Genomic DNA, 13193 nt, shown 5'->3' with positions numbered 1-13193 from the left:
CACTTTGACCCATAATTGATTCCTTTCTCTAATACCTTTTTAAAAGACTTTTGAGCATATGTGTGTATTTTATTAATAAGAAATGGTACATATGATAAATGAGCGGCAGAATAAAGACTTTTTCAATATACCATTACGTTAATATTCATGCCATTTAACTATTAAAGTTCCTTTACAAATCTGTAAAGCAAATGCTATAGTCATACTGTTTTCAACTATATTCTTTGTCAGTTTGCTTTGCCAACTTGTGATTTAGTAACTAAAAGGTTACAAACTTCAAGTTATGGTGAAACCGGAAAGAAGCGCCTGTGTTGCAGGAATAAGCCTGTTCCAATCTAGGAAATGTAGTTCTGACATGTAGACAAATAAGCAGTACCTCTTTGGAAGTGACTGTTCCTATCACAGAATTCTTATCAGTACTCTGTACTTCTCATACCACTACATCTTTCTCCTGTGTGTATCAGTCTGTTAGTTCACTGAGGCTGTTTTACTTATTGGTAGGTTCCTTCTCTCCCCCAGACCAAACTCAAAACCTTAAATAGACAAGCACTGTACATTTGATTAAGATTAGAGGCAAATGATTTACTCCCTTCAGGTATATCTAATAAAGGAAAAAATATATATACATTATTTCCTTACCAAAAAGAATGATCGTGGAATTGGTGAGCAACTTTCTCTTGTACATAGTAAATTCTTCTCACTGTTCTTGGGTGACTTTACTGGACTTCCATCTCCACTGTTTAAGGATTCAGGTGATGAAATTTTTGGATAAGGTGATACTGATTTTGTTATACAGCCATAGTCCTGAGAAAAATCCCTTTCTGTTATTTTCTCTATACCTATATTGCCTCACAAAACACAAACAAAAAGAGATGGCAGGTGTTAATCACTGACATCTTTAGAAATAGTATTATTAAATTCTAAAAAATACAGTAATTTATCAAATCCTCAAATCTTAGCTGTATTTAGAAAGGATAAATGTTCAATAAATCAAGATAAAATTAAGTGTAAAATATTTTTATAAGACTTTGAATAATATTAATGTCTCAATTTAAAACAAAATTGTAACTATAAGAACTTTCAAAACATTTTCAAACACAAATATCTGTAGTATGGGCTGCACTATAATGATCAACCTATTATCTTGAGTAATTTTGACAGCAGTACTGATATATATTAAAGTCACAGAATTTTATGGTTAGAAATGGCTTGGGAAATCATCTGGTCTACATCCTTTATATATAGATGAGAAAATTCATGGCTGAAATAAGTCTTAGTATAAATGAATTCTCAGACAGTTTTCAAATCAAATCAGGGCATGTGCATCTGTCTTCTAAGTGTGTGCTTATCTGAGATGACAGTGGTCCCAAGCATTATGAAAATATTCTAGAAAAGAACAAAGTAGCTACTTTAGAGGAAATGTACATTAACTGGTGTTGAATGGTCTTGAATTTTAGCTAAAATGACAGACACTTAGAAATGCTTTAAAATAGCCATAAAGGGAAATGAAAAATATACTAAAAGTAGAAACTTATTCTTATAGTTTCTATACTAGAAAAATATATACATATGCCAGAGCTCCAAAGAATAAATTTTCTCTTTCCCAATTATTTTTAAATAAAAGCAAAACTTCAGTTGTTTATGAAGATAATCCACTACAGCTCCAAAGATTGACCATGATATTCCTTGGAGAATTTTGTCAATGAAATGTAAAAATGAGAAAATAGAAATCCCCATCATTATTTCCCTCTTATTAAATATATTTTGAGCTAAAAACATAAGTATTTATTCAAGCTTTCACATCATAATTTTTAAGTATACATTAAATATTTTCTATATTGAAGCATTTGGTCTTTAACTTCCTAACATGTAAAACTTCAGTGTCATAGTAATATTGTTCCCAAGTCTACTTAGCAAAGACCAAGTTACTAGCATTAACTAGTTTAAAAATGAAGTTTTGACTACTGAAAATCTTAAAACATATCCCTCAAAATTAGTCTTCAAATTGTATTTTCACATAATTAGTTATAAAAGAAAGTTACTGAACATTCAACTAAAAGAAAAAAATGATACTGACATCTCATTACTTCTATAGATGACGGACTCCCAGATAAAGTTACAGGAGATAGATCAAGGTTATTATCTCTTATAGTATCTTTCAGTAGAGGTGAGTTTTTCCATTCTTTTGATACATCCTCTTGTGTTTCGGCAGTGAAGGGATTCTGCTGTTTCTTTGGCAGTTTCATGGTTTTGCGTCTGGAATGGATCTTCTCCTAAATGTATTGATATCTTTCAATTATACTCGAATACAAATAACTTATACTTGGACACATAAAACAATTTAATTAAATTACATTGAATTATTTATTAAATGCCTTGTATCACTACATACAGGCATAACAGGGGCCTCAACATGAGTAGTGAAAGACCTTCTAATACACAAGAAAGCATATGACAAATTCACAGGAAAATATTATAGACTATAATAAATATCCTAATAGATACAAATAAAATGCTATGACGGTTCAAAAAAGATGATTTCCAGTTTAGGGAAACCAGAAGGAATTCCCCGATTTCATGGTACTCAACATGCTCAGGAGTTTGTAAAAGAAGATGGCAAGGGAACATACTGAGAGTATGGAGGACGACTGATATGAGCAAAGGTAGCGAGAAGCACAGCTCTTGTTTGGCAGTCACAGGTTATTCTATTTGACTGGTACAGTTCTGTGTATATACTGGGGAAGTGAGAAAATAAGCTTGGAAAGGTATTTCGGTGTTTTGAATGTCTATTTGGAGATTTTCAGGGTTTTCCTTTGAAGAAGGTAAGATAAGAGATGGCTTGGTAAGATTTACCTAATTATTTCCATAGTAAATTAAAGTAGGAAGCGATAAGAAAATGTGGAGGTAAGTTATGAAGTCCTTAAGTTCTTCCAGGTAAGAGATAACAGAGGGTGATGGAGGTTTAATGATTTAAAATGAGAACAAAAAAACAAAAAACAAAACAAAAAAGAACAAAAAATAATAGTAATAAAATGAGAACAGTGTAATGATCAGAGACCTGCCAGACTCTTTTGAGTTCAAATCTTTTTTTTTTTTTTTTAACCTTTTCCTAGCTGTGTGACCTTGGGTAAGTTCCTTCATCTCTCTAGAAGTCAGGGGTGAACAGAGGTGGGGCAGGGTATGGAAAGAACCTCAGATCCAATATTTTTGCTTTCATTCAAGAAAAAGATCCACAGCTTCCCAACAGTCTGTAGTTTCTTGAAGCATAATTTTGGAAAGACCAAGTACTTCTCTAATTCAAAGATATTAAAGTTATAATTTTACTAGAGTCAAACATCTCTTTTGTAACAATAATGCCAACTTATTATAAATTTTAACATTATATTGCCTAAGGATCAATTTTTAGAATTGTTATATAAGTTTTCTCATATAAAAAGAAGTGACAAGATAAATCTGACATTCTTACAAAAATATATTCTATATTTAATATTTTAAAAGGCTTTTAGAAACTATTAATCTGAATTGTATCTATTTACCTTTACTATCTCTTTAAATGAATGTGAAAATTCTTGTTCACTCTCTGATTCTGAATTTGAGAGATCTTTATAATTTTTTTTGGTTTCTGCAGCTCGTCGTGGAAGTCTCATTCTCCCCTCTGGAACTGTCTCATCTACCTTTTTGGTGATGTTTTTGTTGGGTGTCTTTTAGGAGAAAAATTCCTGAATATATTAGATCAATATTTTGAGATACAAGCTATTTGCTACAAAATTGGCACTGTGACAAGATCTGTATATTTGTAGGAATAAAAAGATTCCTGATTAATACTTTTAAAATGACTGGATTTTATCTTTCCATTTCAAATATATCTTTATCACCTTTTTATCCTTATCATTAAAGCTCTGTGAGGCCTGATATATATTACATAACTAAAGTAAGAGAGAGAGAAAGGAAAAGATATCAAAAATACCTACAACCACAGAATAAAATAGACTTAAAACAAGTCAACGTGATTCAAAAAGGCAGAAGGTAGAAGTAAGTGTGCAAAGCTTGGAACAATTATAGAAAACAAGGAACTGATAACAAGGATAAAATTAGGGGACAAATGATATTTTTTCATTACAAGGAGAAAAATAATTTTAAAGGGATGTTTGAACACAGACTTCCTGGTTTTACCATTTTAGATCTTGGCTGTCCCCTTTCCAAAGATGGTCCTGCAATTCAAGAAAATAAGGTTAAATTTTTCAAATAGATAAGAACTGCCATTAAAATTTGTTAGAATACTTCTGCATGTAAGTTAAAATCATAAAAACAATAAGAATATACCTTTAAATTCATTCAAAATTTTAAGTTTCAAGATAAGACTAAACTGACATTGATAAATTGTACAGTATAGTTTGGTACAACATGAATTACCAATTTCCATTCTCCTTTATTTTATAGTATACACTTTTAAACATACAATATGTAACATACATTATAAAGTTACACTCATGAATCTACCATTCCACTAAGAACCAGATTATGAATAATACTGAATCTACTTTGTGTACTCCCTCTTACACGATCCTCCATATCCCCTCTGCCAAAAGGTCATCGCTATCCTGAAATCTGTTTCTTAGTCACTTGCTCTTAAAGTTTTACTTCACAGATATATATCCCTAGACAATATAATGAACTTTGTAAAACAGTATCACATTATATGAAATATTCTATGATTTGGTTTATTTTTCACCCATCATTATGTTTCTAAGATTTACCCATATTATTAAGAGTTGCTTCAGTCCCTATTCCCTTTTTTGCATTTCCAGGACAATTTCCTCTTTCTAAATATTCACTGAAGCCTAAGAACTGGGCTTATCCCAGCCAAGGAAATAATAATGAATTGGGATTATCCAAGGTCTTCCTGGCAATAAACCAGCTCGTACATATTGGCTGTCATTCAACCGTAAAAACAAAACAATTCACTCAGAAGTGTTCTATTTCAAGAGTATTTACTGACTTCAGTATTCTAACCTTTAATAACTTCCCATGTCATAAATGTCTTTACTTATACATCTTCCTACTAGACTATAAGGTCCCTGAGAGTATGTGAATCTTATCATGTTTCTCCTTGGCTTATAACACACTGCTTCAAAGTCCACACACTGTGACTAGACCCAGCCACATTTTTCAACATTTTGCCACAAGTCTGATCTACATTCCAACTACCCTGATACTGCACTTCCTAAGTACACTATGCTATTTCCTACTGTCTCTTATATATATGATAATCCTATTACTTCTCTTCCTCATGTATATGATTGAACTCTCATCTGTTTTCAAGATTCAGCCTCATTTCTAAACACACGCCAAAGTTCATTTCCTATTTCCTCTATTTTTACTTCTTTTTAAGCCATCGTTCCCTCCCCCAACTCCCACAGGTCACTAACAATTATTTTTATCCTGAAAGAAAATAAAAACTGATTCCTTAAAACAAATATAAAAGCTCAGAGTTATGTTACCTTCTTTTAAAAATGGAATATATAAAATCTCTGTGGTTTAGTAAACACTAAAATTTATCTAAGCTATGAAAATGGCCATTATGTCTAGCCAAAAATGCATACCTCAAACTCTTCTTGTCCAGCTACTTCAAGAAGCAGAAGACTTATGCTGGGAAAACATTTTATAAAAGATTTTGGCAAAAATATTTCTGTAAGAAAATTGTTTTCCTTTCAATAAATTTTTATTGCATCTATATGAATTCCTAAAAAGCAGAGAGTGGGGTGTTGTCCAAGCTTTGATTTTGTTTACAGTGCTGGGTTCATAAGTACTTAATACATTACTCACTGTAATTAGCTAAATAACTGAATAGTAGGCCATGAGTAGAGAAATGATGAGAGTGTGTCATGAACCAAAGATTATGATAAACCATATTTTGTGTCCCTAAAGATTCCAATAAAAAAGAAATTTAAATATAACCATATTACCAAAAATAATAAAAACCGCTGTAGCATTTTGGTGTATTTACTTTCATACTTTTTTTCCTATTCAAAACAGTATGTAATTATAAACACTATCTACATAACAAAAACACATTTATCAACCAACAAAGTATTTCATACAGTTGAAACGGTAAAATCATTTACAGATTTCTCTAAAAAGTGATTTCTTACTTGATTTCCCACTTTTATGTTTCTTCACATTTTTATTTCTGCTGTAGTCTATTAGCTGTGGTTTTGATTTTGGTTCTCTTAGCCAGCTAATATCGGTCTTGCTGTCATCACATTTGTATTCTGTGTCACTATCACTAAAGAGATTTTTCTTTCTGTGATTAGTTACAGTCTATAAAAACAAAAAAACACAATCCTTGTAATAGATGAAGGAATCTGGCTTATTATATGTCATACAAAGGAAGTTAAACCAAAAAATAAAAAAACCCACCAAAAAACTAGAAAAACTAACTTCTCATTTTTTTAGCACACTAAATCATCTATCTGGCATTAAGGACCTACCCAATAAAATCACTCAGAAACCCAGATCAGAGGTTGAGATTTATATTTTGCTGTCAATGTTGCTGTTAATTAAAAGTTAAATCAAAACAGCTTACTTCATAGAGACAAAACCTAATACCATTGAAGAGAGTAACTAAGGTTGTCATATTTTCTATTACTAGATGATTACAAATAGCTCAGACACTATAGGAAAAGTCAAAATAGGAACATGGATAATCTCCAGAGTAAAAAAAAAAAAAAAAGTGATCCAAATATTTTTGTTTTTCAGTTCTGAGATAATCTTTGGCATTGAAAAATTAGTAGAAGAAATACTGATTTTAATAGACACATTACGATATTATAACTTACTCTTTTATCTTTTGTTTTGAGAGAAGGTTCAAGTTCATCATGATTCCTTAAACCTAACCTTAAACAAAAATATGCATTAATTTAAATCTTAATTACTTGTTTTTTTAAGGTAGCATGCAACTGGACAGTTAGACCTGGGTTTTCTGCCTTAACTCTTTTACTACGTCCCTATATAAATGTGGCCAAGTCACTTATTCTCTCTGACCTCAGTTAATTATAAAGTAACAAGGTTAGATGAAAAGACTAGAAAAGACTAAGTCCTTTCAGCTTACAACTAATATTAAGTGTACAGAATCTGCAAATCAATTTTAGAAGTAAATGCTAAAATAATAGAATAATAGTAGTTATGACAGCATTTTTATTCTCTCTTTTGATATGTTAAAATGTCAAACTGGGAGGAAATATTTAAGAAAAAGAACAACTGAGAAAACTGTATTTTAAACTGATCCATCTAATTATAATAAAAATACCTACAATGTCACTGAACTATCCACGCAGGTTTCTCTAGCTGTAGTTTGAAATTCTTGGATCTATATTTTGAATAAGCATTAAAAAAATTTTTAGTGTTAAAAGAAGGTAAACAACAATTAAATTAACATAAAAATCTTGTTTCTATAACTTCATGTAAGATGTGACAATAAAATTAATCTTACTAAAATGTTTTTATATTTAAGAAGAAAGCTAATAATATAAACTATATTAAAAACAAAATAAGATTAAATATGTTGCATCAGTAAAGAAAGTGAATTTCTTGTTGCCCCAGTTACTCATTTTTCTCTACTTCAGTCCAAAAGATTTGAAAGAAAACCAAAAATACCTAGGTTGGTACCAAATAAATTTTGAAGAATTTAATAATATATGTTAAAATATTTTAAAGCATATCTATAAGAGGATGGAAATTAGAAAACATGCTCTAATAACTGCATGGTAAATACAAAATAAATACTGAATAACTAAATACAAAATTTAGTATTTTGTACAAAATACAAAATTCTGATTTCTGGCTTACTCCAAGCTTTATAATAGGCTCATCAGCTCCATTCAAATTAAAATTGTAAACATCATTCCTGTAAAAATGAAGAGAAATATTAACTTCATTATACAACAAATACATTTATTGTCTTCAAATATGAAGAAAACTTTTAAGATTTATGAAAAATTACTTACAATGGGCATTCAGCAGTAACATTAACAAAAGTAGTCTTCAATTGTCTATAACTTTTTTTCTGAACCTTTTCCTAAATACAGAAGAAATTTACATAAAACCATTCAAACTTGTACATCACTGTCAAACAAATAACAGATGCAACTAAATTTTCATATATTATCTAGTTGTGTTTCTATTAATATAAATTTCACATTTGTGAGTTTCTTTATAAACATCCACACTTTAAAAAATATTGACGACTTAAGTGTTAACTGAGAACATAATAGAAAGTATTGCAAATTAAATACAAACGATCCTTATATCTTTAATATTTATTGACATTACTGTACATAGGTAAATGACCTCACTGGTATTCTACAAGCTGAATTTAGTGATTCTAGGATCACAAAACAATCATGCTTCTACTTTTTCCCCCCAGTATCTCATTTGCTTTAAACTGTTAAATAGAACAATTTCAGGAGAGGCTAGGTTTATGTAAAATCTCATGTGAAAGAGACAAAATTGTATCAATCAACTAGTATTATTAGGGAAAGATGTGTGTACATTTATTCCTATAGCCCACTGCTCAAAGTATATTCAATCTGATCAAAAAGTAGGCAGAAAAGTTAAATAAAATTTTAACATACTTAAGTGTGTAATTACGTTATTAAAGTAATTTAACTATAATTAGTACACAAATACCACTGAATGATTGATTACTGATCAGAAATAATTAGAAGTCTAATTTAATATCTGGAAGTTGGAAATATTAAAACTAAAATATTCATTTTAGTTGTGATTCATCTTCAATTTTATTATTTCTTTTGGCTGTTTTATAATAAAATAGTTTACATTATTCCAAAAAGTTTATCCTTCAATATTTTACTCCTCTAATCACTGATCTGACTTGTTCTTTCCAAAATGATTTTTACCATTGTTTAGATACATTTGCTCAATTCATCTTTTGCATGCCAGTGTTTGCTAAGTTTTACTGAAGATCCAAAAATGAGCAGATATTAAAGAAGATACGAAGGTCTTACTTATATAGGATACAAAGATGATTCTAAATAGTTGCATTCTAGTAGAAAACAGAAGAGAGAAAAAAAGAACTGCAAAGTTAATAAAAAGGTACAAAGACATTATTGCACAGATTCAGAATTCTTGCCCATTTGGATTTTGAGTTAGGGCACCTTAGAAAGTTTTCATAAAGAAGGTAGACTCTGAAGCAAGGCTTGCAAGGAGGAATAAAGTTTTGACAAGGAGAAAAGAGGGTGAAAGAACCTGGCGACTCGCTTCGCAGTTCTTTCCAAAGGGGGAAGAAAAAGAATAAACACTTAGGAAAGACACTTCAAGGAATCTCAATTTATTATGTTTCAGCTAAATAAGACATGTCTAGGGAACTAATTTTAGGAAATAAGACAGACTTTTAAGAGGTCTAGGGAGCCAGCTTAAGTCTCCACTTAATTCAATAAGGAGGAGAGGAGATATGGGGATATATGTATCCGTACAGCTGATTCACTCTGTTATAAAGCAGAAACTAACACACCACTCTAAAGCAATTATACTCCAATAAAGATGTTAAAAACAAACAAAAAGCAACAGAGACCAAAGAAGGATTCTCAATAAGAGAATGACATGATTGAAGCTGTGTGCTTTGGAAAGTAATAAAGCTAGTATTGAATGTAATGAATGGATTGGCACAGAGAAAATACTAGAGACAAAAAGAATTACATGAAGGATATTATAATAACCCAGGGATTAGAAATTAGAACTCAAAAAAATAGGAGTTGGCACAGGCAGGAGAGGGAAAACTCAAGCGGAACTTACAGAAGGTAAAGCTCAAAACTTGAAATTAACTGGAGATAACTGTGAGGAATAAATCAAAGATAACTGATATTTTAAACCTGGATGAATAATAAATGTTTTTAACAAAAATATGGACTTCAGGATGATCTTATTGTCAAGAGAGACGGGATAAGTTAGGAAAAAAATGGTACTGAATCATGTACCAAAAAGTAAAAATATCACACATGTATGTAAAAGAAGCATTTTCTTTGAAAAGCAGAACAGAAGTTTAGGGGGCTTTTCTGAGTACTTGCCACTCATCTGGTCAGTTGTTTAATCCATTTTTCAATATGCTGAAAACATTAAATCTACTTCCATCCTACTACTATTCTATTTTACTGTAAAGTCAAATATCATAGAGTTTGACTATACATTTGGTGTAGTTAAATACATGAAACTTACCTTACTGAGCTGTAGATCAGATTTGTTTGAAAAACCACTATAGAAAAGGTTTTGTCAAAATTAAAAAGGCAATTAAATGTCAGTAGAATGTTTTTCATAAAATCCATATTATATAAGGTAAAACATATTTGGATCACTAAGTCTACATTCAATATGCTACAAGTAACTGAAATGTGACAGTCCTAGTCTGATATTTTTGCAACTCCACACACAGTAAACAGCAACAAAAAAACTTAAGTCTAAGTTGAATCACTTATGCAGCAGGAGGTGCCAGACAATTTAAATGAATGGTTCTGCCATGAGAGTAATTTTTTTCATGCCATATAGAGTCAGAATTAACTTAAACATGAATTAACTACCTGGAAGCCTATAAAGAAACATTTTGTAATAAAAGAAAATCTTCAGAAGGACTGCAAACAAGGAATACATATATACAATACAAAATAACTCATTTCAGGTCATTTAAATTTCATATTTTATTAAGCAATATATGTAAATATATTTAGTCTTACTCATCACTAGTCTCAATAAATAACATTTCTAAAATGTCTATATCCTAAAGATTTATTTCTGAAATGGTATGCTGTATCAATATGGTGCTCTTGATACTTTATAAAATGTAATCAGATACTAGAATGACTAATTTCAATTGTAGTTCCCTTTCTATATAATTTAAACAGATTCTATTTATAAAAGTAAATAAGTACCTGTGTTTTCTAATGGAAAGTTACATTATTTGGACATATGTTTAAAACTAACCTTAAAACTAGGTAAAATAATTTAGTTGTATCTCTCAGAAAAATATTCATTTCTAAATTTAAGAACATACCTGTCAATCAAAGACTCCTTTAATTTTCTTGTAGACTTTATGCCATCCTTTGGTTTGTATCTCTTATTAATTTGGCTTATCAAAGATTCTGCTGCATCAGTAAATCCTTTCCCTTTTGACTTTTCTCTCTGAAACAATTTGTTAGCTACTTAAAAACTCTACCAAGTTAACCTTCAAAGGAAAAAAAAGGCTGAAAAGAAAATTTAAGAAAAAAATCTGGTTCTATAAATAACTACAAAGAGAAATAAAAGGGGTCAGAAATTTTTTTTTTAAAAAACTTAATAAGTTTGCACCTTGTTAGGCATTACAACAACTTAGGAAAAGTCTTTTAACATATAGAAATGTGCAGAGTGCTTTGCAGCTATTAAAAAAAGTTTCTATCCATGGGGGAAAAAATCATAAAAAACTGAAGGAAACCAAAAGTTGGTTCTTTGAAAAGATCAATAAAATTGATAAGCCTCTAGCCAAGTTCATTAAGAAAAAATACAGAAATTACCAGTATTAGAAATGAGAGGCTATCACTATGGATCACATGGATAAATCACAAGGATAATAAAAAAATATTATGAACAACTCTATGCTCATGAATTTGATAACCTAGAGTAAATGGACCAATTCCTTGAAAGATAAATTCTACTAAAACTCACACAGGGAGAAATAAATCATGTGAATAGGCCTAATCTATTAAAGAAATTGAAACAATAATTAATACCTGCCAAAACAGAAAGCAACAGGCCCAGATGGGTTCACTGTTGAGTTTTATCAAACATTTAAGGAAGAATTATACAACTTTTCACAACCTTTCAGAAGACAGAAGCAGAGGGAGTACCTCCTAACTCACTGTATGAAACCAATATATCCTAATACCAAAATCAAAGGAATTACAAGAAAGGAAAGCTGTAGACTAATATTTCTTATAAACATAGATGCAAAAATCCTCAACAAAAAATTTAGCAAATTGAATACAATAACATATAAAAAGAATTATGTACCCACAACCAAGTGGAATTCCAGGTATGCAATGTTTATTCAACATCTGAAAATCAACTAATATAATCCAGGTTGGGCTTCCCTGGTGGCACAGTGGTTGAGAGTCTGCCTGCCAATGCAGGGGACACGGGTTCGAGCCCTGGTCTGGGAGGATCCCACATGCTGCGGAGCAACTAAGCCCGTGAGCCACAACTACTGAGCCTGCACGTCTGAAGCTTGTGCTCCGCAACAAGAGAGGCTGCGACAGTGAGAGCCCGTGCACTGCGATGAGGAGTGGCCCCTGCTCGCTGCAACTAGAGAAAGCCCTCGCACAGAAACGAAGACCCAACACAGCGAAAAATAAAATAAATAAATAAATAAATAAAATCCAGGCTAAGGAAGAAAAATCATATGATCATATCAGTAGATGCACAAAAGCATTTGATGAAATCCAATACCCATTCACAATAACAATTCTCAGAAAACTAGGAATGGAGAAGAATATCCTCACCTTGATAAAGAACATCTAAAAAAAAAAACTACGGCTAACATTATAAATTAATGGAGAGAAACTAGATACTACCACTAATATCAGAAACGAGGAAAGGATGTCTGCTCTCACCACTCCTATTCAACATCATTCTAGAAGTCTTACTAATGCCGTAAGACAAGAAAAGGAAATACACTACATACATATTGGGAAGAAAGAAATAAAACTGTCTTTGTTTACAGATGACATCACTGTCTATGTAGAAAACCTCAAAAAAATCAACAAAAATATCCTTGGAGCTAAAGAACAATTATAGCACAATTGAAGGATACAAGGTTTATATACAAAAGTCAGTCACTTTCTTATAAACCAGTAATGAACAACTGGAATGTGAAATTACATTCCACTTATATTAGCACCCCCCAAAATGAGATATTTAGGTATAAATCTAACAAAACATGTACAAGATCTATACGAGGAAACATGACTGATGAAAAATCAAAGACTATCTAAAAAAAAAATGGAGAACAGATATATGTATATGTAAAACTGAATCACTTTTCTGTACACCTGAAACTAACACATTGTTAATCAACTATACTCCAATATAAAATAAAAATTTTTTTAAATAAATAAATGGAGATATTCCATGTTCGTGTATTTTAAGAAGCT

General features: G+C 30.9%; 1 protein-coding gene across 2 annotated transcripts in view; it reads right to left on the bottom strand.

The window, feature by feature from the left end:
- The window catches only part of SYCP2 (synaptonemal complex protein 2), a 73062-nt gene that overhangs the window by 8715 nt on the left and 51154 nt on the right, over nucleotides 1–13193 (bottom strand). For both annotated transcript variants that reach the window (XM_079944286.1, XM_079944287.1), the window contains exons 24-34: nucleotides 11063–11190; nucleotides 10234–10270; nucleotides 8007–8077; nucleotides 7849–7906; nucleotides 7314–7369; nucleotides 6840–6897; nucleotides 6153–6321; nucleotides 4174–4211; nucleotides 3537–3701; nucleotides 2078–2273; nucleotides 640–839 (exon numbers count right to left, since the gene is read on the bottom strand). In XM_079944286.1, coding sequence (XP_079800412.1) covers nucleotides 640–839; nucleotides 2078–2273; nucleotides 3537–3701; nucleotides 4174–4211; nucleotides 6153–6321; nucleotides 6840–6897; nucleotides 7314–7369; nucleotides 7849–7906; nucleotides 8007–8077; nucleotides 10234–10270; nucleotides 11063–11190 — 1176 coding nt within the window. The remainder of the gene's footprint in view (nucleotides 1–639; nucleotides 840–2077; nucleotides 2274–3536; nucleotides 3702–4173; nucleotides 4212–6152; nucleotides 6322–6839; nucleotides 6898–7313; nucleotides 7370–7848; nucleotides 7907–8006; nucleotides 8078–10233; nucleotides 10271–11062; nucleotides 11191–13193) is intronic.

Source organism: Stenella coeruleoalba (genome assembly GCF_951394435.1).
Source record: "Stenella coeruleoalba genome assembly, chromosome: 15".
Taxonomy (NCBI): Eukaryota; Metazoa; Chordata; class Mammalia; order Artiodactyla; family Delphinidae; genus Stenella; species Stenella coeruleoalba.
The sequence above is the reverse complement of the archived record's forward strand: the minus strand, read 5'-3'. Positions and strand labels throughout refer to the sequence as shown.